General features: G+C 38.3%; 1 protein-coding gene across 2 annotated transcripts in view; it reads right to left on the bottom strand.

Annotated features, from left to right (window-relative positions):
• Positions 1–6,926: 6,926 nt before the first annotated feature.
• Positions 6,927–25,852, bottom strand: part of LOC137323728 (juxtaposed with another zinc finger protein 1-like) — a 111,664-nt gene continuing 92,738 nt past the window's right edge. For both annotated transcript variants that reach the window (XM_067987589.1, XM_067987590.1), the window contains 4 exons: positions 23,752–23,824; positions 17,433–17,629; positions 13,791–13,960; positions 6,927–7,338 (listed from right to left, as the gene is read on the bottom strand). In XM_067987589.1, the coding sequence (XP_067843690.1) occupies positions 7,162–7,338; positions 13,791–13,960; positions 17,433–17,629; positions 23,752–23,824 (617 nt within the window). In that variant the 3' untranslated portion in view covers positions 6,927–7,161. The remainder of the gene's footprint in view (positions 7,339–13,790; positions 13,961–17,432; positions 17,630–23,751; positions 23,825–25,852) is intronic.

Here is a 25,852-nt window from a genome sequence, read left to right as displayed (position 1 = left end):
TACAGCATGGGTTAGATGCAGAGTGAAGACCCGTGTATTCTGCCCAACTTCAGTACAGCATCATTTCCCATGCCAACCATCCTTATAACCTTTGAGTGAGATTGCTTATGATTTGGCACTAAACTGGCAGTTTTGTGCTGTGGACCCATACCAACTAGGAACTGGATTTAAACTTGGTAATAAAATTTAATTTAGGATCTTTACAGCTTGTACAGAGGAAAATTTCATTAGCTCACCAGACTAGATTTAACCCAAATTGCAGACATGAAAAGGCAGTGTGCTACTCTAGTAAATCACTCACACAATAAAGAAAAATATTCAAAACTATACAATAAAATTAAAATTAAATATGTATATTAACAAGCAATCAAAAATGTGCTGGTACAGACAGTAAAGGGTCATCATGAACTAAAAAGGTCCATTTTACAGTTTTAAACCTACACAGTAGGTTTCTCCTTTTCTGGTGCTTGCAGATCATGATGCATTTGTATTGGGGGTACACAATGGGCTGGAATTTGCTGAAAAAATAATGACATGTGAACAGACACACACCATTATTAATGTGCAAATCGTCCAGCAACTTGTGGCGGGTAAGAGATACCTCGTGAATTATGAATTGCCACAAGTTGCTGGACGATTTGCGCTGCTCCGCCGTTAGCTTCGCGAAAACGGCATCTCGGCCTTAACCTCCCCGTGAGTTTCATGAAGTTGCTGCATTTGCACATTAATTGTCCTTTAAACTCGCCACAGAAAGTTAAGTTTAGTAATTAAGAGTGCAAGTACCCTTTTAACATGAAAATTGTTAATGACTGCCAATCAACTTCTCTGGCCCAGAAAATGAACAATTAAAACTGTGGAGTCTCATTCCTTCAGGTAGTGAATTGCTCTTGGAGATTTTAAAAATGTCAAATTTAAAATTTTTCTTACTTTTCCTTTCTTTCTCTTTTTCTCTCTCTCTTAATCCAATCTTTCTTTCCCTCTCTTTATTTCTCTTTCTGTACCTGATTTGACAGTGAATTCACCCACTCTAATTCACCCTCCTCCTCAGTCCTTCCTGTTTATTTCTCAATCCTTAAATCTCATCGGTTAAGGAGATACACTGTTGGTCCCATCGTTCATTAAGGTCCCAGGTGCCCTGCTGCCGTTATCAGCAACTTACAGGGCAAAAAATATTTGAGCTGAAAGGTGCAGGTAAAAGTCTAACTAACTGCCCTGCTCCAGCAAATTCTGGCCCAATAGCATTTTTGGAATTACACATTTAATATTGTGCAGAAAGTGAAAGTTGCCACTATAATTGTTTTTCAAATGATTTGAGTGTCCAAGTCACTAAAAACTTGATTAAAATTTGCTGAATTCTAACTTAATATTAAAATTAAATATTCATGGCTACAGTAACATATGTCATTGTTTCGAGCTTAGTATCAAAGGGAAGCAACAATCAAGTGAGAAATAAAGTTCCTTATTGATTTTAACTCAATATTTGACCATAAACACTGCCTTAGAGGAGCAACTCCTTTGCCATTGGTCTGCCCACCAGTGGATAAATGGGGCATAGTATGGTATGGTATTCTAGCCCACAAAAATATTGAATTGAGTTCCCCATGTTAGCACAAGATTTGTAAATTCATCCCCCTCCCCCACTCCAATCTGACGATTCACGTTCTTGGGATACCTGGTGTAGGACTAGGGTATGTCATATATGCATACTTTAGTCTTTTAGCACGTCTCAGTGCTGCCTGTCTAGCACACATGTAATCTATTCCTGTCTCAGCAGCATGTCATGGCCAACTGCGTCATGACAGGTGCTGCAGCAGTAAACATACTTTAGACACTACAGGTTTGGGTGGGATTAGCTGTATTGTTCCTACCTGGTGTCTTTGGCTGTCAATTAACAATGTGAAATGAAGTTCAGCACCTTGCTGAGAAACAGAAAGAAGAATCTACGTACAATATCACAGGAGTGAATTTCCGTAAGGGTTCTCCTGATTGTCCGCTGTAGCTTCAGCGTTTACGTTGTTTTTCCAGGGTTCCGCAGCTCTTCCGCCAAAGTTACAGCAGGGATCGGAAGAACCCCCACGGAAATTCAACCCCCAACTCATTGGCTCTGAGGGTTGCTCAGTCCTGCTCCCTCAATGTTATACTTAAGTTGGTGTAACATAGAAAATGCAGGAAGACGGCCGTACATTTATGTAGTTGATCATGTTAAGTAAAAAAAACACTAAAATAATTGAGTGCTATGCATTCAACATTAAATTCAGATGATTCATTAATGTTTACAAATGGATGGGGGTCACGTGTTCAATGAGAATTATTCCAGTAATTAGTAGCTAACAATCTAGCAAAAAGTAGGAAATTTATTCACCAGATAAACATTGTTTAGCACATTCGTAGTTTGTGTTACGGGCTGCCGTTGTACTAGATACATTATACTACAGCTATGCATTGGAAACCACTTTAAATCATTGCAAAAATGAATTCATAACAGCAGCCATAAATATAACTGCACTTTAAATCAACCCTTAGAATACCACAGAGCATTTTTTTTATTATTCGTTTTTGGGACGTGGGTGTTGCTGGTTAGGCCGGTATTTATTACCCAATCCTAGTTGCTCCGAGAAGATGGTGATGGACCTTCTTCTTGAACCATTGCAGTCCATGTAGTGAAGGTGCTCCCACAACGTTGTTAGGTAAGGAGTTCTCGTTATTCTTTGTAGTGGTACAACTGAGTGGCTTGCTAGTCCATTTCAGAGGTCAGTTAAAAGTCAACCACGTTGGTTTGGGACTGGAATCACATATAGGCCAGATTGGGTAAGGACGACATGTTTCCTTCCCTAAAGGACATTAGTGAACCTGTTGGCTTTTTACGACAATCCGACAGCTTCATCACTTTTACTGATTGATACCAGTATTTTTATTTCCAATTTTTAAAAAAAAACAAATTCAAATTCTCAAAATGTTATGGTGGGTTTTGAACTCGGGATTATTAGTCCCGGCCTCTCAATTACTAGTCCAGTAACATAACCACTACACTACCGTGGCCCTATCTTTAGATTGGTTTGGTTGCTTGAGAACACTGCAAATAAATATTCAGTGGTTCTTTATATTTTGCTTTTTCTACCACATGTGCAGAAATGGGGAGCATCAGATTGAATAAAAATATTTTGAACACAGCAAAAGGCATTCAAATACTTAAGGATCATCAACCTGCACTAAAAGTCTTGGACACCTTTAAATAATAAAGTTCACCAGTTTTTGCATCAAATACAATTATTTTAGTGCTTTTTAAAAAAAATTTAATCTGCTCAACTGCATAAATGTACAGTTTGAGGAAAGGTCATCGACCTGAAAGATTAATTCTGTTTCTCTCTCCACAGATGCTGCCTGATCTGCTGAGTGTTTCCAGCATTTTCTGTTTTCATTGCATAAATGTACAGCTGACTTCCTGCATTTGCTATATTATATCAACTGTTACTGAGAACCTGTTATGTGGCTGGAAAATTATGTTCAAAGTTGTTGTTAAACTATATTTTAACGATAAGCATCTTCATTTTTGTATACTAATTTAGCAAATAATCAGAGTCCCTGGTAGTTTTTCTAATGGTTTAAAGCTCTAGGTTACTTCTTTAAAAACCACAAACTAGGAACATTTGCCCTAGGCTCCACAAAGCAAACTCCTTACATATTTTTCAGTGAACTTATATTGCCATCATTCCAGATACTGCCGTTGATAACTGGAGATGTAACATTAGATAATTAATTCTTTAAACCTTGGGATAAATACATTTACATTCCATTAAAAAAAAGCTCATTCATAATCCAACCCTTCCCACCCCCCAAAAGAGACCAAATTATTTTTATCAATAGAAATTGGCACAAGAGCTCAAACACAAATTGTGCTTTTATCAGATTTGTTTCATGGATAGTCATATTTAAAGTTTTCAGAATTGAAATAAAAACAATGGTTTCTATGTTGTTCCACATTCCAGCCTGATAATTGAGAAGGTCTTTTTTTTTTGGGGGGGGGGGGGGGGGGGAGGCTGGTGGGGAGAGAGGTCCAATGCACACTTCACAACCTGAGTATACTGCACATATTCCAAGGTTCAAGGTTTTGTGACCCTTCCAACTACTGGAGGGGGGGGGAACTATTTTGGGAAAAAATTATGATAAATTTGACCTAACAATGTAAGCTTTTAACTCTGACAGTTAAGATGACCTTATCAAAATCACGAATTTGAATCATTAATTGTATTGCTCAAGTTATGTTGGTCCTCGAATTGCTTTCTACTTGATCAGGTCAGTAGACTAGATGATTGTTTGGGATTAAATCCAGATCAGTAACCAGTCCATTTGGACTGGAAACAATACCCAAAATATTTAGATAATTTAAATATATTTTAATTTAAATGATATGTTAAGTTTATGACTGTCTAAAATCCCATTGTATGCAAATTTTCAAATATTTGCTATTTATAGTTTAACTTGGGAATTTACTTCAGTCCTGATTTGGTTAATGTTTAACAGTGATTTTACCAGCTATAAATATGGGAGTCCTGCAGTGTTCAGCCATCTGTTGCTCAATACATAATATGCATATTTTACAATTCGGACCACCTCTACTCATCTTACCCCTTAGAGGATCTCAGTAATATTCTAGCATCAGAATTAATGTTGGGATTTTTCAAAGGACTGAATTACAAAAAATTACAGTATAAAATCTAAATGCCAAAGATATGTACATTTTTGAAGTTGACTGAATTAATAAGGTTTTTGCACAACTATAATGTTTCGCCTGACTGCATCTCTCCACAGTTTCTGTGCAGCCTTTATTAAAGAACTGCATTTTACCAAGATGGAAAAAAAGATTCATCTTAGCAGGGATTTGAATCATAGATCTAAAGCAAGTTCTTTGTGATAAGAATTTCTCAACCCAGTGATTGACTGGAAATTAGAATATTCTAAGTCAGTATTTCTGCTAATATATAAGTGATTTCGCTATTTAATATATATATTTATGATACAAGGCCTTAATTTTTAAAACATATATCTTTCACATTTTTATTAAAAATGACAAATTGTTGCGTATCTTTATTAAAGGGCAAGGGCGGGATGCACTGCATAGAGAGTCTATCAATACTTATCTTTTATACTGGTTTTAGTCCATATAGAAAAGATGTGGAATTGGAATGCTGAAGTTAGGTTTTCTGGTTCAGGTAACAGTAGTTGTACAAAGCTGAACACCCTTTCAGAAGAGAGTTTCAAACCCCAGCCTTGACTGTCTTTTGACCTCTGCTACCCTCTATGGGTGGGTTCTGCCAAATGTCAGCAGAGCTGTTTCAGAGCACTTTGCAGCAGTGGTGAATTCCATTTCCAGCATAGGTGGAAGGAAGAAAGTCAAAAGACAAATACAGTCCCTACTAACTCCCAGAGTCACATGATTGCATCTATAAAAGTACTCGATCTAAACTGATCAACTCTTCCCAGTTGGAAAAACGTGAAAAGGGGAGGGAAAACAGCAAATAAGGCATAGAAATTCAGGTCAGTTTTTATTCTATAGGCCGTATTTAGTACACGCAAAATACTTACCAGTCAGCAGTAGCACACAGTGTTTTAGAATTTGAAGGTGCAGTTTCAATTCTTCTGAGAGGTGCCTTCACAAAATCTCATCAGTGGCTAGATTTTAGGTATTGACTTGTGAAATATCATAATTCGTAAGTGATATTACAGTAAAGAAAGCTATAGTATGGCTGTGGCAATCTGAACAGTTGTTGGTCAGTCCTTTTTATTTTTAAGAGAAAGAAAGAAGAGCAAGAGTTATATATCTTTTCCTGCCAGGGTCAGAATTCATTCTGTAAAATAAGTTGGGGCACATCTCTATTTTCTAAACTATGGAATAGAGTTTTTAAACCTCTCAAAGTGCACAGTACTGTAATACTGCATTATAAAAGCAGAACTAGGTCAGTATTGCCTCTTAGGCAGGCATCCAAAAAAACTAACCAAATTGCCATGGCTTAACTTGCTGACAACAGAATTTTTTTAATGCAGCTGTACATTATTTATTTCAAACAGACTAACCTTATGTAGAAGCATATGATGCATATTCTTCTTTAATTAAATACATAACTGATTTAGCAGACTAAAGACCAAATACGTCTCAAGAAATGAAGTATCTTCTAAGCTGGGAACAATGATTATTACATTCAGTTTTACACATCTTTATGAACTACATAACTAGTGCAGTCATTCCTTCTCTACTTTCAAGACAAAAACTACTAACAATGATGTCCTGCGTCAGAATACCAGATCAAGTAAATCTAATTTCCAATCTTAGGTTCTGACATTAAAGTAACCTATCTAACCATGTTTCAAATTTAGATTGTTCATTGAGACTTGTTGAATATTTTTTTCTTCAAACTGAGGAAAGATGAATTTGGGCTAGAGGTGACTTTGTAACAACTGTCAATGCCACCTGTGGATTGATTTATAGAAAGTATCTTATTGCAAGATGACAGGATTACTTCCTCCAACCCCCCCTCACCCTCCCCAAAAAAAAACTTTCATTCCAACATAGCATGGCACTCAATCTAGTGATATATGACAAAAGGGTCTGTTAGGGTGATTCCCCCACCAAAATAGGCTGCTACTCTGCAAATTACAATGACATATGCAGCTTGCCTTTATTAGGAGCGCATTGACCTGTAAGTTTGTAACATCTAAGTTTAAAGTATAGCAGCACTGTAGTATACAACTGATGACATTTTTCAAAAACTTCGAGATACAGTAAAAAAATAAAACTATTGTATAGTCAATTTTAAGTTGTGACCTAAAATTGCATATTGTAGAGTAATAAAGAAAACGTGCTTTTAGAAGCAGTGAAATCATTCAAAGTACTTTCCTTGGAATTCAAAATTAATATTTAAAATACTGTATCTAATTTGTTAGCAGCATTTGATGCCATTATGGGAACACAATTTTCCAACTAAAGAAAAGAATTTATTTCATACAGAAACAATTCATTTAAAAATAAACAATAAGGAACATTTTCCCAAGACCAAGACCTGTAACAGTGAATCTTGAGAAAAAATTGATTCTCTTCACACACTCCTGCTAGCAGAACATTGGAGTCTGCAATTAGCAGATCAATCAGGTGCAGGGGATAATGCCTCACAACTGCATCTTTCTAAGCATATCAACTGATACTGGTGGATGGAAGGTGATGGTGTGGTGACGAAGCCCATGAGCAGTCTTGTAGCTTTTTCCACAACGGCACTTGAAAGGCTTCCGGACACGGGTTTGAGTACGATGGCCATTCTTGGCATGGTACTTGATTCCATTAACATTCTAACAAAAATACAGAATGGTTAGAATTATCTCGAAAAATGTGTTCAGGTATTTCATTAAGTACATATTTTCAAACAGAATTTGCATAATTACTTATTTTTGAACAGAATTTGGTTGACATTTCTATTTTTGTGTTTTTAGTATAAAACAAGACCAATACTTGCAGCCAATAAACCGCTGTTACACTAAATTGGAGACTATTAGCTTATAATACCAACAAGAGGTTAAAAATTACACATTTACCTATTATGCACAACGCAAATGTCAGCTGCTTTGGGCCTCACTTGCATAGTTTGTATTAAATTATATGGTTACTTTCATTTTAGAGATCAGCATTTCAAACATTTCTCCAAGTAAAATTTAAATGCATTGGCAGATATGGGAGTCGAGAAATTTCTATTAATTGTAGCTTACCTTTATGATTCTAGCACAATAAAATGCTGATGAAGTCCTAAACCTTGTGATTAACCAACTCAACTACGAGTACTATTAGTTCAAAAAGCATAATAAAGTTCACAAAAACAAGCTGAATGAAAAGTAATTAGCTGATATAAAAGCTAATTAAGATATTTTTTTAATATTGTTTCCACAACCTGTCTGAAACAGTCCACCTCACTGTGCACTTGAAACAAAGTTTCAAAACTGACATTTGTCATTTTTTGCTTCCCATTCCCAAAAATGTCAATTTCTAATACCCTATATCACTCCTTCAGACAGTGGAGTAATCATTACCAGTCTCACAAGAAATCTAAAGTTGCAGGAAAAATGCAAAACGCATGTTATAGAAAAGGCAATTAATCAAAATATGATCCTTTCACAATGGTTTGCAGGTTAAATGGCTTTGTTTTTTGTTTTTCATTTGTATTTTTTTCCATGGGTAGATTTCTTTCTCACTTGCCCTTCCCCTCCCCAGGTATGTTTTGTGTTTAATATATTTAACAAGCAGTAACCCTGTCAACTCCGCAACACAGGGTTCTAATAGATCTAACTGCAGTTGTGGGTGGGCTAAGCTCTGCCTCCAACTGCCATAAAATACTTGGAATTCTAAGCACCTCTTAACAATTATATCGTCCAGGAACCAGACGAAAGGATTAGGTTTCTCTGCTGTCAAAAAGGTATTCCAATTAACAAATTAATGAAAAATTGTAGTGGTTTTGATTTCCTTCCCCCGACAAAAGTATATATTTATAAATGGACAGGAAACCAGTGAAATTTGCAGTCAGTTAGTGAACACTAGGTTAAATGGAATTTTCTAGTCTGAGAAAAAAATAGAAATGAAATCAAATGGTGGGCATTATAAGCAAGGCCCCAAATGTATAATAATGGACATAGTTTGAACTTCAGATATTAGATTTTTTTTTGTTAACAGATTGCAAAAAGTTAAATGTTCCTTTGTCATTACTGGACTATATAGTAGGTGGTACCAAGCTAGAAATAAGTGTAGCAAGAACTTGCCAAAGGCTCTGCTGCCCATTAGGTTTCAGTTACCTTTGGGTTTTAAGTAGGAGTAAAGTCATTGCTAAGCAGTGTTCACTTGAGTTGATATAACTCATTACAGATACTGACCATCTCTACAGAATCACGTTCATAACCAACTATTCTGGTGCTGCAGTTACATCGAGTCTACAGCAATGAAATAGGCCATTTGGCCCAACTAGTCTATGCCACCGTTTATGCTCCACATGAGCCTCCTCCCACCCTACTTCATCTAACCCTATCAACATATCCTTCCATGTGTTTCTTCCTCATATGCATATCTAGCTTCCCCTTAAATGCATCTATGCTATTTGTCTCAACTACTCCTTGTTGTAGCGCATTCCACATTCATACCACTTTGGGTAAAAGGTTTCTCCTGAATTCCCTATTGGATTTATCAGTGACTATCCTATACTTATGGCCCCTAGTTTTGAACTCCTTCAGAAGTAGAAACATTTTCTCTACGTTCTCCCTATCAAACCCTTTCATTATTTTAAAGACCTCCATCAGGTCACCCCTTAGCCTTCTCCTTTCTAGAGAAAAGAGCCCCAGCCTGTTCTGCCTTTCCTGCTAAGTGTATGCTCTCAGTTCTGGTATCATCGTTGTGAATCTTTTTTGCACCTACTCCAGTGCCTCTATATCCTTTTTATAATATGGCAACCAGAACTGTGCACAGTACTCCAAGTGTGGTCTAAGCAAGGTTCTATACAAGTCGGACATAACTTCTCTACTTTTCAATTCTAACCCTCTAGAAATGAACCCCAGTGCTTGGTTTGCTTTTTTCATGGTCTTATTAACCTGCGTCGCTATTTTTAGTGACTTGTGTATCTGTACCCCAAGATCCCTTTGCTCCTCTATTCCATTCAGACTCTTATTATCCAAGCAGTATGTGGCCTCCTTATTCTTCTTACCAAAATGCACCACCTTACACTTATCTATATCGAAATTCAATGCCAATTAATGGAAGTTCATTAATGTCGACTTGTATTTTGTCGCATTCTTCCATTGTATTAATTACACCCCCGAATTTGGTGTCATCTGCAAATTTTGAAAATATACTTCCGATTCCCAAGTCCAAATCGTTAATATAAAATGTGAACAACTATGGTCCCAGTACCGATCCCAGTGGAACACCACTTCCCACCTTTTGCCAGCCTGAGTAGCTACCCTTAACCCTTACTCTCTGTTTTCTGTTTTATGGCCAGCTTGCTCTACATTTTGAAACCTGTTCCCTGACACCACATGCTCCAACCTTAGTCATGAATCTACAAAGCAGTACCTTATTGAAGGCCTTTTGAAAATCCAAAATATATTACATCTATTGCATTACCCTTGCCTACTCTTTCTGTTACTTCTTCAAAGAATTCAATAAGGTTGGTCAAGCATGACGTTCCCTTTTGAAATCTATGCTGACATCTCTGTTATATTTTCGGTTTCTAGATGTTTTTCTATTAGATCTATGAGTAAAGATTCCATTACCTTTCCCACCATTGACATTAAGTTAACTGGTCTATAGTTCCCTGGACTTGTTCTATCTCCCTTTTTAAATATAGGAATAATATTAGTTCTTGCACTACATAACTCATGAGCTGCTACACATTCCTACACATCAAAATATTATTGTTTCAAATGGTTATATCATGGCAGATATTTATCCACACTTCAAGTTAAATATATGTAAAATATGTATAAACACACCCTTTCTGCACAATTTAGTGCATTTTTTAGCATGGGAATCAAAGTCTTTAGCAAAGGGAGGAGAGAAAATTGAGGGAAAATGAAAAGATGAAAGAACAAGGCATACTAATTTCTGTAAGAGTTGTGTCTGACCTTATTAAAATAACTTAACAACATTTGATAACTGATGCATTTCATTCTCCTTGAAATAAAAGCTCAATGGAGAAATTAGTTTTCTAATTTAAGTACAAGTTGCTATTACAACGGGTCATGTTTTAGAAACCAATTCAAAACAAATCCAGATCATCAGCAAGTCTTGTACATGAATGGCATTCCTGCAGTAAAAATTATTGTAATAATGTAGGTACTTGGACCTTTTCACAGTGTCAGAAATATTTTCAACTGTTTTTTTTTAAATTCGTTCACGGGATGTGGGCGTCGCTGGCAAGGCCGGCATTTATTGCCCATCCCTAATTGCCATCGAGAAGGTGGTGGTGAGCCGCCTTCTTGAACCGCTGCAGTCCGTGTGGTGACGGTTCTCCCACAGTGCTGTTAGGAAGGGAGTTCCAGGATTTTGACCCAGCGACAATGAAGGAACGGCGATATATTTCCAAGTCGGGATGGTGTGTGACTTGGAGGGGAACGTGCAGGTGGTGTTGTTCCCATGCGCCTGCTGCCCTTGTCCTTCTAGGTGGTAGAGGTCGCGGGTTTGGGAGGTGCTGTCGAAGAAGCCTTGGCGAGTTGCTGCAGTGCATCCTGTGGATGGTGCACACTGCAGCCACAGTGCGCCAGTGGTGAAGGGAGTGAATGTTTAGGGTGGTGGATGGGGTGCCAATCAAGCGGGCTGCTTTATCTTGGATGGTGTCGAGCTTCTTGAGTGTTGTTGGAGCTGCACTCATCCAGGCAAGTGGAGAGTATTCCTTCACACTCCTGACTTGTGCCTTGTAGATGGTGGAAAGGCTTTGGGGAGTCAGGAGGTGAGTCACTCGCCGCAGAATACCCAGCCTCTGACCTGCTCTCGTAGCCACAGTATTTATATGGCTGCTCCAGTTAAGTTTCTGGTCAATGGTGACCCCCAGGATGTTGATGGTGGGGGATTCAGCGATGGTAATGCCGTTGAATGTCATGGGGAGGTGGTTAGACTCTCTCTTGTTGGAGATGGTCATTGCCTGGCACTTATCTGGCGCGAATGTTACTTGCCACTTATCAGCCCAAGCCTGGATGTTGTCCAGGTCTTGCTGCATGCAGGCTCGGACTGCTTCATTATCTGAGGGGTTGCGAATGGAACTGAACACTGTGCAGTCATCAGCGAACATCCCCATTTCTGACCTTATGATGGAGGGAAGGTCATTGATGAAGCAGCTGAAGATGGTTGGGCCTAGGACACTGCCCTGAGGAACTCCTGCCGCAATGCCCTGGGGCTGAGATGATTGGCCTCCAACAACCACTACCATCTTCCTTTGTGCTAGGTATGACTCCAGCCACTGGAGAGTTTTCCCCCTGATTCCCATTGACTTCAATTTTACTAGGGCTCCTTGGTGCCACACTCGGTCAAATGCTGCCTTGATGTCAAGGGCAGTCACTCTCACCTCACCTCTGGAATTCAGCTCTTTTGTCCATGTTTGGACCAAGGCTGTAATGAGGTCTGGAGCCGAGTGGTCCTGGCGGAACCCAAACTGAGCATCGGTGAGCAGGTTATTGGTGAGTAAGTGCCGCTTGATAGCACTGTCGATGACACCTTCCATCACTTTGCTGATGATTGAGAGTAGACTGATGGGGCGGTAATTGGCCGGATTGGATTTGTCCTGCTTTTTGTGGACAGGACATACCTGGGCAATTTTCCACATTGTCGGGTGGATGCCAGTGTTGTAGCTGTACTGGAACAGCTTGGCTAGAGGCGCAGCTAGTTCTGGAGCACAAGTCTTCAGCACTACAGCTGGGATGTTGTCAGGGCCCATAGCCTTTGCTGTATCCAGTGCACTCAGCCGTTTCTTGATATCACGTGGAGTGAATCGAATTGGCCGAAGACTGGCTTCCGTGATGGTGGGGATATCGGGAGGAGGCTGAGATGGATTATCCACTCGGCACTTCTGGCTGAAGATGGTTGCAAACGCTTCAGCCTTGTCTTTTGCACTCACGTGCTGGACTCCGCCATCATTGAGAATGGGGATGTTGTTTATAAACCAAAATTCAGACTAATATTAGCAGCACTAACCAAAAGGAAGTGTGCAATTATGACATTTAATAATAATAGCTACCACCACTTGAAAGACAGCCACCAGTATCCATTAAACAAAGGGGAAAAACAACTGTGAAGCTGTGATCCAAGGAGCAGGTTATTAACATGGAAATTATCTATAGGCAAGATTTCAGTGTTACATGGGATCTCCCTCAAATGTGTATACTGATAAGGTGGTAACAAATGAAGATAAAAAGTCACACTTAACTAAATATTGAATCAGAAATTTAGACAAAACATAAATCAGAATTGAAATTGGGAAAGTTAGCTTTTTGAAATATTGCAGTTTAGAAGTAATCAATTTCCAACATATTTAACGATTCAGTTCTTTTTACTCCAGTTTACCAAAATCAAAACTCAGAAGCCTAATGCAAAAAATCTGCTAAATTAGTTAAGCCTAGCTCCATACCACTACTTCCTTCTCAGTCACATAATAGCAGCTCATCAAAAACAGCAAGTTTGCCTTGTATTATCCCCTACAGAGGATCTGGTTTAGGCTTCCGTCTAAACCATTACCCTTTATTTGTTGTTCACTCCATCGTACCAGGCATTCCAGTGACTATTAATCTGCCGAGTCTGCCTGCTCTTTCAATAATGATGTTTGAGCAATTCAGCTGGACGGCTCTCGTGCATCAGACATGGAGCCAGAAAGATTTCAGAATAACATAGAATAGCTTTGTTATACTGGTAATTAAGACAGGACTGACATTCAAACAGGACCTGGACAGGATGTGGCAAATTACTGTATTCTTTGTGTGAAAAGCTGTTCCCACTATGGTTTGTCTGGCCTCCAGGGAACTCATCATCTTCACTAACAGTCAGAATGGGATTTTGTACCCTCTATTCCCTCTCCAAAACCTCATTCTAATACACATTTCTGATTCATAGCAACACCGTGAGCAAAAACTTGTTAATTTGTAAACTTGTGAAAAATGAAATCTCTGATCTTGGCTTCTATTATGCATTGCGGAACAGTGTAAATAGAAAGGCATCATCTTTTGTTTAAGTGCATTTTATTAACATCTCCAAGGACAGCTAGTTTGCTTGACACAATACATACCTTGTACCTCTTTTTACAGCCAGGTACAGGGCAAGCAAATGGCTTCTCATCATCCCCATTCAAGCACATTGAGCTTAGAATAGTCTCAGAGCTAATAGCACTTTCTGTTGTCCATGATTCGTCACTGTCGGAATCTTCACATTCCATTTCTTCTTCATCTAATTCACTGCCTAAAGATTCAGGACAAAAGGTAAACACATGGAAAAGGTTAAGAATTTTTTTAATATAAAAGATCCATATTTAGCTGAATTGCTTTAAACCAAGATTCTTGTCCACTTCACTGCCCCTTTGAAACCATTATAAATAAATGGCATTCACAACAACTCTCAATATACCCATAGCAAACACACTTGTGTTTTGAACTGCCAAAAGCATCCTGGGTAATTAGCCATTACAGTTTTGTCACAGAGGGTTCCACAGTCAATACAGAGATAATTTGGGCAATGGTGAATGACAGTGCTGTCCAGACTTTTGGGATGATCAAGGACACATCCAGCTGTACCAGACATCTGTCAGGGCCATGAATCATTTCAACTAGCAGCACACTAACCAAGCAACTGAAGCAAGAATAAACATTCAACAAGCACCACAGACAGAGGAAAGAGAAATCTACAATGATGTGCAAGAAAAAGAGGGAAGTGGAAAAAGGAAGAGCATGAGCAAAAGAACAAATGGGAAACAGCAGTTTTCGTTTTAAACTGAAAAACAGATACTGTGTTACAAAACGTTAACTGGGAGCATAAAGATGCAAGGGACACAAGCAGGTACATACTTCTGCTTCACTCAGAAAAACCTCAATCTCCTGAAATGTTGTAAGATAGTAACAACCAAGTTATCTGGAAATAGAGAATTCTATAGCATTCTACTTTACATTTCACTATCTGATAATTCAGAACCTCAGTAACAACCTGTAAACAAAAACTACCATTGAAAGCCTTGCTTTATGCAGAAGGGTGCATTGAAAATATTGTAATTATGAAAACTACCCACTTAACATTATAATGCAGTCTGTAAATGTTATTGCTGCAAACAGCCAATATCCAACTTAAATTTATGTAGAACGTTGTTAAGGTCCTATTGGCAGCGTAGTGCAATCTTGTTTTTAACACCAACCAAATGCGGAACTGAATCATCATGTTCAGTCACATAACTGTGCAAAGTGTCTGCTAACATTTCCTTTAATTAAAAGATACATAGGGGCTGTTTCAGCTTTGCATATTCTGATGGTAGAACATTGATACTCATTATTTTCAGACTCTAAACACGGAAACAGTGTCAAGAATGCATCCATCACAAGAAGGCTACTGATAGCGAAATTTTCAACCGCATCAGCAAATTTTGCATTTACAATTTCTGTAAGTGACATGTTTTTTATTGGATGGAGATCATTTTCAAACAACAAGATCATGAGTCTGATGCTTTGTTGCACCTCTTAGCAGCCTACCTAATGACAGTAATTAACAGTCTGCAATTAGCATCCACTTCAGAAGACATTCAAATGTTAATTTGCCTTCTCTAATGTGCTGCACAGCTGTGCAACAAGATGCATGCCATGAATTGTACATGAAACGGGGAATCTGATCTTTCGGCTTGAATTTGCCTGGCAAAATCTAGCTATTGTGAGTATAAACAGATTTTTTTCTACCAACACAGATTTAAAAATAACCAGATATTATCACAAACATAGCTACATTAACAGGTTATGCTGATACTGTATTTTTTACCCAAAATCGTTCTGGCAAAACAATTGATTCATTAACTCTTTGTATTCCGTTAAAAATCACATAATTTTTACATTGGAAACTTCACTGCTCAGAAAATGTTAAACATTACAGTACCTCATGTATAGCTTTGCGTGCGAGCAATTGTGGCTGCAGCTCTCAGCATGGCGATCAGATTACAACCTTATTAAACTACTATACAGCAGCACCAGGTCACCCCCAGGGCTCCCATCTGCCCCACACAGTGCACCTCCCTCCAGGAAAACACTTCACTACAACCTTGTGCTGAATCAAAATGGTCTGCTTTAAATGATCAGATTATATAAAACAAGTTTATTAAAACATTACTTTCATGCTTTAGCTGTTGTGATCAATCATGGATCACAGCGGCATGTGATCTACATATTATGCTGAGAATCTGAATACACCGTACTTTACTTGAATGGTTAATACCTCAGGTTGATGTTACTTTCTTCAGATGACTAGCTACACATTCACTGAAATGTATTTTATGGAGAAGGAAGAGAGTGTCTAAATTTGTATTGATTCTGCCTAAAGTTTATGACTTGGAAGTTTAAAAACTGGAATACTGCGAAGCAGGCATCTGATAACAAGCATTTTTCTCACCCCCACCAAGAAACTTATATAATAGAAAATAAAACTTGGGATTACTATTATGACTCCATAAATCCTGCAGGAATATCTGCCATAAACACAGGCAATATAATAGTTGCTAGGCTCTGATTTGAGATTGCAATGGTTAGTAAACAGTGGGTTAACACCAGGAATGAACTGTTGCCATATATGCATTATTTGCATAAAGAGAACTGCACAAACCAACATACTTCAGCTGTGGTAAAACTTCCATTTTCCTACATTGGATTAAAAATGGCTCCAATGCAAGTCCAGGGCCAGCCCAATTTGTATAGATGCCTCCCTGTTGCACAGTCATTATTAAAATATGCTACAACCAACACCCTAATTCAATAATCATTTTATTTTTGGCTCAGTTCCTTCAATATTTCTTGCTTGGTTTCTCACCCCGACAGTAATTACCTCAAATTTAAAATCTTTCTCCTTAAATCTATCAATGGCCTTGCCCGTCCCTTTCTCCATACCTCCTCCAGTTCTAAAATACCCCCTCTCCGAACTCTCAGTTCCTGGATCCAGCCTCTTGTCATCTTCCACTCCTTTCACCCCACTGAATGCTTTCAACTTCCTAGATCCCACTCTCTTAAGTTCCCTTCCTAAATCCCTCCACCCCCCTCTCTCCTCCTTTAAGATCCTCCTTAAAACCCATCTCTTTCACCAAGGCTTTGGTTCCCCATCTAACCTCCTTTTCTCTAGTTCGGCGTCCGTTTTCCTATCTCTGTAAAGCATCTTGGGACATTTTTTAAATGTTAAAGGCACTCTATTAATACAAATTATAGTTGTTGTTTCCCTGTGCCTTCCATTTTGTTTTTTTGACTAAAGGCCAAACTGTAATTCCTCTGAAATCACATTAAAGTCAAAAGGTCATCTAATCACCAGCTCTACCGGCATTCATTAGATTCCATTGCTAGCAAGACAGGATATTTAGTTCAAATTACTTTTGTCAAAATAAATAAATCTACCATCATTTACAGCTGCCTAGCACCATATTGCTGGTAGAATTCAGCCATGTTAGAATTTAAAGAAATCAAAATGTGTTTTGCATTGTATACAGCTTTTGCTGATTTTTCATAATTTGTTGCTTCAGTAAGTAAGCTCCACTTGCTCAGCACATAGATATCCTGTATAAACTTGAATTAAAATGTATATTTATAAAACACTGAAGAACATTTATTGACAAAATTACCCAAATCTGGCTGCTATAAGACTACTGCACATTTATTTTATTGAATTACATATATATATATATATTTTTTTTTAAAGTACCTACCAGTTGGTGTTCCACTGCACGCAGAAGAGGATGGTGTAACTGGTGGCGTCCCTGGAAAAGCTGAGCTCCCATTGCCAGGGTGAGGTGATGCGGGTGTGCCCCCTCTTCCCACAGGACTGGATAGGGCTGGTGTTAACTTAGCCTGATGTCTTTTTCTCGTCTGCTCACGTTCACGGCGGGCAGCATCAGTCATAAACCTGAATTGGTTCAGAAATGTGAAAAAGAAAAAGAAAAATGGCTACATGGTTACTGATCCTGGAGACCAGACCACAAATTCCATGATAACTACATGCTACTTGTTGCTGGTCACTTTTAATATTAAGGCATTTACTGCATCTACAAATAGGAGTTAAACTTGAAAGATCTGATTACAAGCCTGTGGGGGGCTTCTAGCCTTACTCGGTGAATCTGGGGATCACCACTTTCAAGGCAAGATGAAACAAAACAAGTTCCAAAACACCCATAAGCTGTGTGCAAGAGTTCTGACTGGATTAACATTTATTGACGGTTTAAGCTTCCCAATCTTTTTTTTGCTCGAGGACAAAAATACACAAGTTTAAGCTAGAATTGTAGTGCAGATAACAGAGCCACAAAAGTAAGCATCAAAATTTAAACTACTGTAATCTCTTTTCTTGATGTTTGACTGAGAATTGTTATGTTTCTATAACAATGCAAATTAAAATATTTCTGATCTTATGCAACCAACGAGTCTGTTTTGATCTGAAGTTTAAACTGTTAGATCCTTGTAAGAGAAAAAAAAATACTTATTAAGGATTTACGCTGACTTGGCATGTTGTATTGATTTTATGATACACAGGTATTATGATTTATGGAGCGGCCATGTCAGTTTAACAAGCTGAAGGACACACAATATCTCCAACATCATTAAAATTCAGAAGCCTCTAGAGCTAACTTGGTACACAGTCATGCACTATATTTGGACAGCAAGGGCCCTGGGCACATGAGATATCACCATTTCCTTAGATAAACTTACAATAAATAAGGCTAAGCTTTGCTCTAGGTATAAGAATGCAAAACAGAAGGAAAAACAGTTTTTTGCCATTTATAACTGATGAGATCCCTTATCCTTGAGGTAAAAATATGATTTTAATTACAGGAACTCATCATAAATGGATAAAAGGCCATTCAGTGATGTACCAGAGACCCCTATGGGTTATTGTGAATAATGACAAATATGCACTTAATACATTCAACAGTACAGTCCAACTGGTTATTTTTCTGATATCCTGTAAAATGATACTTAGAAAAAAAGGGGGTTCATAATGAGCTGCTTAACATTTAAACATAATTTTTTACTTGTGCAGGTAGTGAGAATTGTATTTCAATAAGTTATTGGAAATCAATAATTAAAGCACTACCTATTCTCTTTCCAGGTGATATTGAACTCTCACCAATGGTAGAATGGGGGAAAAGGCTGATGTGCAGTATAGAAAGACTTTAGGCCATAGGCTGCGACATAGCAGTGGGAGGGATTGCACAGATAGGCTTAGTAAGGTCATGCAGGAATTGTAAACAAGGATAGGGGACTTTGAATGTATTGGGGGATGGTGAGATAATGCACATCTGTAAGTACTGGAATGATGAGCGGGTGGAACTTAGTGTGGGACAGGGTGCGGGTGGGGAGTTTTAGATGAGTTGCAGTTTATGCAGGATAGAGTCTGGCATGCCAGCAAAGAGAGCATTGGAGTAGTCAAGCCCGGAGGTAATGATAGCATGGATAAAGGTTCCGGCTGCAGTGGGGGTGAAGTGGTGAAAACAGGCAATGTTATGGAAGTGGAATTAAGCAGTCCTGTTGATGGATAACATTTGGGGATTTAAAGCTCATCTATGTCACAAACAAGACACTGAGGCAGCACACAGTTGGGTTTAGCCTGAGTGAACAGCTAGAGACGGATGCAGCTGGGACTAAGGATAGAGAGTTTTTGGTGGGAGCTGAACAAGGTGGCTTCAATCTTGTCAAGTGAGTTGGAGAAAGTCTGGCTCACCCATGATTTGATGCCACACATGCCATCTGATGATAGTGATTGCTGTGGGGTCGTGGTTAGTAATGGATTGTTAGAGCTGGGCATTGTCCATGAAAAGGGACAACATGTAAATGAGAAATAAAAGGTGGCAAAGGATGGAACTTTAAGGACAGTGGAGAATACCATGCTGTGGCAGGAAGAAAATACGCTGTGGGTAGATGTGTCGGCTACCACAGAACACAAAAAGCTTTCCAGTTCCAAAACATTGTGGGGCCGAAAATCCATGGGATGGGGCCACCGCCAGCCATAAGTCCTGGTATCTGCAAAGTGGCAGGGTCAAGAGAGGTCCCTTAATTTGCATGGCCAAGTTAGCTGCCTATGCCACTATGGGTACATCTCAGGCGCCACCTTCCCCGGAAGACTGCAATTTGTACTGGAAGTGTGCTTGTCCAGGAGGTGGGGAATAAACTTTGATCTGCTGCCAGCGGCCCTCTTTGTAAGGGGGCTGCATTTAAACAAAAAGTAAAATTGAACTGACTTTTTTTAAAATTGGGGTGGGGGGTGAAAAAGTCCAGGCCACAATCTCATGAGCCCTTTGGTACAAATGAGCCCACTAGGTGCACGGGCTCCAATCGTGCCCCTGTTGTGCACCCCCTCGCCTATGCCACTGGCATTGTTTTGGACAGCCGGCTGCTCTGTCCCCAACAAGGCCAAATAAGAACTCCCGTGCAAGGCTGGGACCTAGTGTAAGTGGCGTAAATCCAGCCTTTCTGGCACATTCCCATTGAAGCTCCGATGGGACTGTACTGTAGGAGCTGCAGATTTCCAGCCCCTTTTTTTAAGCAAACAAAACCCCTCCAAATGACGTGATAATGCATCAAACACAATCTATGTCAAATACCAAAGATTTGAGATGATTTATTTAAGAGGTTTTATTTCCCCCAAATTAAGATTGTTCCCCCAAAGGCTACCACTAGGTAAGTAAAAGTAATTAAGATTTTATAAGATCTAATAATAATAAACCTCGTGTTACATAAGTGAAACTAAAAGATACTTTACTTGCAGAATTTTGCAAGACAAAGACAAGTGTTACAGGGCATTCCCCCTAATTTTTTTCTAAGCTTTCAAATTCAAAACAAAAGTGAATTATTACAAGCAACAGAGTAGGTATTTTAAGCATCCAAGAATTATGAAAGAGCTTCCTTTTCCAAAGTTGGTTTTGGTGTACATTTTGAACTTTAAAATTCTGTGTGAAATCCCAATAGTGCTCTGTAGTAAAAGTTTCCATCAACAGTTAAACTATGTGGGAAATGTAGGATGCAGTCATTCTCACTAGACAGCCAGCACAGTACTTGAATCTCCAGCAAACTAAGAGAGCTGGCCACGACAGCATTAATGCAAAAAAAAAATTAATGCCAAAATGCCCCCTGCTGAGTTTTGGCTGGTCTACCCATCTCTGAATACATACTGCAAAACGTCCATAAAACCCAATGCCACAAATAAATACATACACTTCTCAGGTCCTACTGTGATTGGCGTACCCAATGGACAGTTGGAGAATATATGAGAAACATTTGGTGCCAAAAGCTGGCTGCACCGTGTCCCATTGTTTTTGCAACTGGAAAAATAGCACCCCAACCCCAATTATAGGACACTGAAATCTAAACAGGTGGATGGTTAACTTTTTTTGCTTCACCCTTCTTTAATGTTCTATGCAGAAAAAGAGTCAGATTTCATAAGCAAATTAAATGAGAATAGCAGAAAAAATAAAGGAGGAAGAGAGTGGAAATAAGCAAAATAAAGGGGTCTTTTTTTTGATAAGAATGATTACTGTGTTCAACATTTAGGGACTAGAGCTATTTTCCAAAATATCAAATTAGCACTGTAAACATTGAAATCAGACCTTTCAAAATTCAACCTATGGCCCAATTTTCTCTTCGATCTTAGCTTAATCTCAATTCATCAATAATGTACACTTATTATAGGATTCTGACAGCAAGCTACAGCTTTTGATAAATTATACATCTCAAGCCAGATTTAAAATTTGAAGCACAAGTGCTAATTATCTATACAGGCCTAGTTAATAACGAGATTTCTTGTTGAGTATCTGATCACAGCATGGGTGTCATTTGTCAAGAATGTTCAAGTCTACCTTAGAGACCAGTTTCTGTAATTCTCCCATGCCTACCATATGTAAAATTGGGATCTTTGTTTCTATAATAACCTTTTATTAGGGAACTGACATAATGATTAAGCTCACGGAAGACACATACAATGAATTAGACGATTACCCTTGCTGCTTTAAGCTACTCAGAATTGCAGCAAGACAAAATAATTAATATTGAATTTTAATTTGATGTGTTCCACATTTAAACCCCAATTTGCAAAGTACACCTGGAAAGCTGCCACTGTTCACTTGCAGTTTAAGCTGATGAAAGAAAGGCTCCTGCAGTTTGAAGTACAAGAGCGCATAAGGCACGATGCTTCTCTGTGGAGCAAAGAATATGGGCAAGGTAATTACTGAGCCCTGATTTTACAGTCTTACCACAACACACACACACAGATTTTAAAAATGAGCCACTGGTCTTTCAAAAAAAAAGTTATACACCAACTGGTTTAGAGAAATAAAATAAAATTCCTTGCATTACTATTTGATGTTGATATGATGAAATTGTTAATGTGATAAAATCATTAGGATACATTTATAAGTTCAATGTTATTGTTGCAAATATTTCACACATTTTACTAATTCTATTTTAAAACTATAGATATGATGTTAGTCTAGCTGAATTGAATAGTATATCGATTTCAAAACTTCAGTTTAAAAAGTGCTTGTTTTTTTGTAAAAAAGCTATTCAAAATGTGTGTGTGTGCAGCCAAATTCTAATCTAGTACAGCTTCCAGTTCACCCTACGAAACTGGATCAGCCCTGAGCATTCTAACAGCTAGCTTAAAAATACAACACTTGTTGTTCAATACATATCTGCACTCCTCCCGCACCAATTATTGAACTAGCGATTTCCAGACATTGATTTTAAAAAATGCATAACCATGCTTCACGCTCACTGAAACCTTCAATTCAACGCTTATTTTTAAGCGGGCAATTCTCCTCTAAAACTGCAATATCAACAATGCTAAATTTTAAGAATCAGATGCTAAAAAATTACATTCCAGGTCACTTGGGGTTTATTGTTTACAGATATAAAAAATCTAACTTATATTTCTTGCCAAAAATGGTTAAGAATCAGTCGGCATGCACCGTTAAGAACTCTCACAATGCCATTTGTGAAAGAACATGTTTTGAAACAGCACAATATGCTTTTTCCCTGAAATTTATGGGCCGAGTGTGTCAAGTACCTCCAAATAAGAACTACAGGAGGGAACAGTAGAAATCATATCTGATTGTTCTCACACACCTTATATCTCCCAGTTCAAGAACATCATTAGCAGAGACCTGGGAGAAGGCTGTATGCCCGAAACATGGTCTGAAGACAAATACCACATGGGACACTTGGAGTTGTGAAAAACAAAGAGAAAGATACAGCGGTTACATCTTGTACTGCACATATGAAGCAACATTCCCTTCCAAATTATATTCTTATCAAACTGCTTTTCCTTTCATGTGGAGGAGCTAGATTCCCTCACTAACCTACTCAAGAGTGAAAAATAAACATTGTCCTTTGTGCCAACTTGTTTACAAAGAATAAACAGGTAGGAAAATATCCCCTTCTCCATTCGTCCTCCCAAACAGCAGGGATGCACTTGTAACAATTTTCCTCTATGCAAAAATCAGTCTCCAGTTTCACCACCATTAGCTCTCTTTTCAGTTATAATTCAAATAAGAAGCCAAAATAGCAGTTGTGAGTGTTTTCTCAAGCAAATATCAACTGTCTCCAAGTCTGATATATCACTAGCACAATAGGAATATGTACATTTCAACACAGGAGCAAAGGTAGCTGAAGCCTATGGAAAGGAAAATGCTGTAAGTCAGGTTTAGGGAACACACGATATTAGATATTAGCTATTAGGATGGAAGTCTCAGTGCATAAATTTGAAATTAAACTTATGCTGAAAACATTGGAACATTATTTAACAAAAAGCTGTTGAAATGAATGGACTGCAGCAATATAAAACTGCATGTTATTTTTATTTGCATATTATATAAGCAAACCAAGTTATTACATGCAAATATATTGGTTCTTTCTTCTTTTAAGTATATTCACAAAGCATTTGAAATATTTAATAAGCTACTTTTTATAATACATCCTGCAAAGCTATGTGCTGCTCAGTACAGATTCAAAATTCTGTTTAAGGGTAAAATCTAAAATTTATACCTGTTGATATAACTTAGTGCGATATATGATGGCTGCTGCTGTTCTTGCCTTTCCAAAACCTTGGGGTCGTTTTCTGTTGAAAGAATGCACCATAAACAACTAGTTTATTAACAAGAATCTTACTGTCGTATAATTTTAAAAGCAGCTATTAAATAGTTGGTTTGAACTGAGATAGCAGATTTATTTTACCTGGAGTTTACATTCACACAATGTATTCAACTCTGAGGGGATGTCTGCCTCACTACACCCTGTTTATCATGTAAACAGGGGGGGTAGCAAGACATTTTTTTAAAAAAACATACCGTTTTCTTCTAGTCAGAGGCCCACCTGATCAACTTTTGAGTGGGCCTTGAAATAGGTGCTCAGCACTACCACTCTGATGCAGGCTGGAGTCTCATTAAAATATTTGAATCACAATCCTACGCTGTATTTAGGACCCTGATGCAATTTTGATCTACCACTGGGTGAAGTGTATGATCTGCCCGGTGGAACTGAGCACTGAGCAGCGGACTGCAGGCCACTCAGGAAAACTCAACAATCTACTAATGATTATTGTACGGCCAGCAGGAGTATGAATGCTCCTCTTGGCCAATAAAATCTTCCTGCCCTTTGCCTTTTCTGCTGTGCCCTCCCACTTCTCGAATTGCCTCACCCCTCCCCATAATGCATCACTTCCACTTGGCCATGTGGATGAGCCACCAGATTTCCCACTTCCCCAAATCGGTAAGCTGCCTATCAGCGCTCGTTCAGCGCCGGCAGCTCACTGATATTATTCTAATGAGGTCCAACCAAAAAAACAGTTTAGGCTTCCAGTCAGCTTCATCAGGCAAGCGGTAAGATTGCTCCGACCACTGCACATCCCATTAACATCGAAAATGGAAATCTATGTGTTCATATCTGATACATAAATGGAAAATTAAAATATGAAACCACTTCCATTCATTGATATTCACTTTCATCAACCAAAATTATAGGTGTTTGCTGCAGTTAAGTGAATATGTTACCTAAGTTACATGTTTTATTCAGGTTTACAAACAACTTACTTGTTGCAGTCCAAAATAACAATATGTGCAAATTTCATAATAATTTTCTACAATTTAAAAATACGTCTTATGAATTTCAGAAATTGGACTAGCACCAGCACTTTCAATATATTACTTCTACCTCTCTTCTGTTCTCTTCCCACCCACCCCCACAAAAAAACATTTACATACATTAAATTCTTGACAATGCCCATTCAAAAGAGTAAGGAAAACAGTTTGCAGCTGAAAGGTTGAAACAGAGCTTCCTGTACGAGAAAGAATATTTTTTAATGAAAGCTGCAGCACTATTTAATTCCTTGTTTAACTTCAGGTTCAGTTTTTCACAGCTGGAGAATTAGACATTTGTAAAGTTATTTTTAATAATCAGCTTACTTCAGAGAAACATTTATGCTGAATTCCCCCAGTGTGCAGGTTATAATTTAGTGTTACTGCATATCATATTCTTGCAAGACTATGAAGTCTGTCATTCTCAGTCATCATCAAATCCAGTAGGGCTTTTTATTGCTTTAGTGAGTAATCAGTCGTAGTCACCTGTTTTTTTCAAGCTCCAACATAAAATTGCCCAGAAATTGTCCAGTTTTGCTTCCTCTTCACAAAATGTTAGTACTCCTTAAAAGATTTCTTCTTAAAACATTCCAGTTAAGACCACTTTTGCTGTGATTTTATTCCTAATGCCCAAGGAAAGCCCATTACATTAGTATTGATTTGTTTTTATTATGCCAGAGAAACAACCTTCTGTAAAAAAAAATACATCAGGCATCTCTCAGTTGGGCCTCAAGCAGCACCGACATTTACATGTAGATTAGTTACCTCACCAAACAACAAGACGACATAAATACCGTGGAGTGTTCTATATCAATAGATTTTAGCAATGTCCCCATTTCCCAAGGAATTGGGTTACATAGTGGACTAGACACTGGCCATTCATATCTAGGACCTGAGTTAAAATACAACCCATATTGATGGGATGAAAGAGTTATCTATTTGTTGGCACTAAAGGCTCAATGTGAAATGAGTTTTGACACCCTCAACCCAGTTTCTAATAAGCATGAACCCAC

Source organism: Heptranchias perlo, chromosome 7 (assembly GCF_035084215.1).
Source record: "Heptranchias perlo isolate sHepPer1 chromosome 7, sHepPer1.hap1, whole genome shotgun sequence".
NCBI classification, from domain to species: domain Eukaryota; kingdom Metazoa; phylum Chordata; class Chondrichthyes; order Hexanchiformes; family Hexanchidae; genus Heptranchias; species Heptranchias perlo.
Note: the sequence above shows the minus strand (reverse complement) of the source record. Positions and strands in the feature narration are given on the sequence as shown.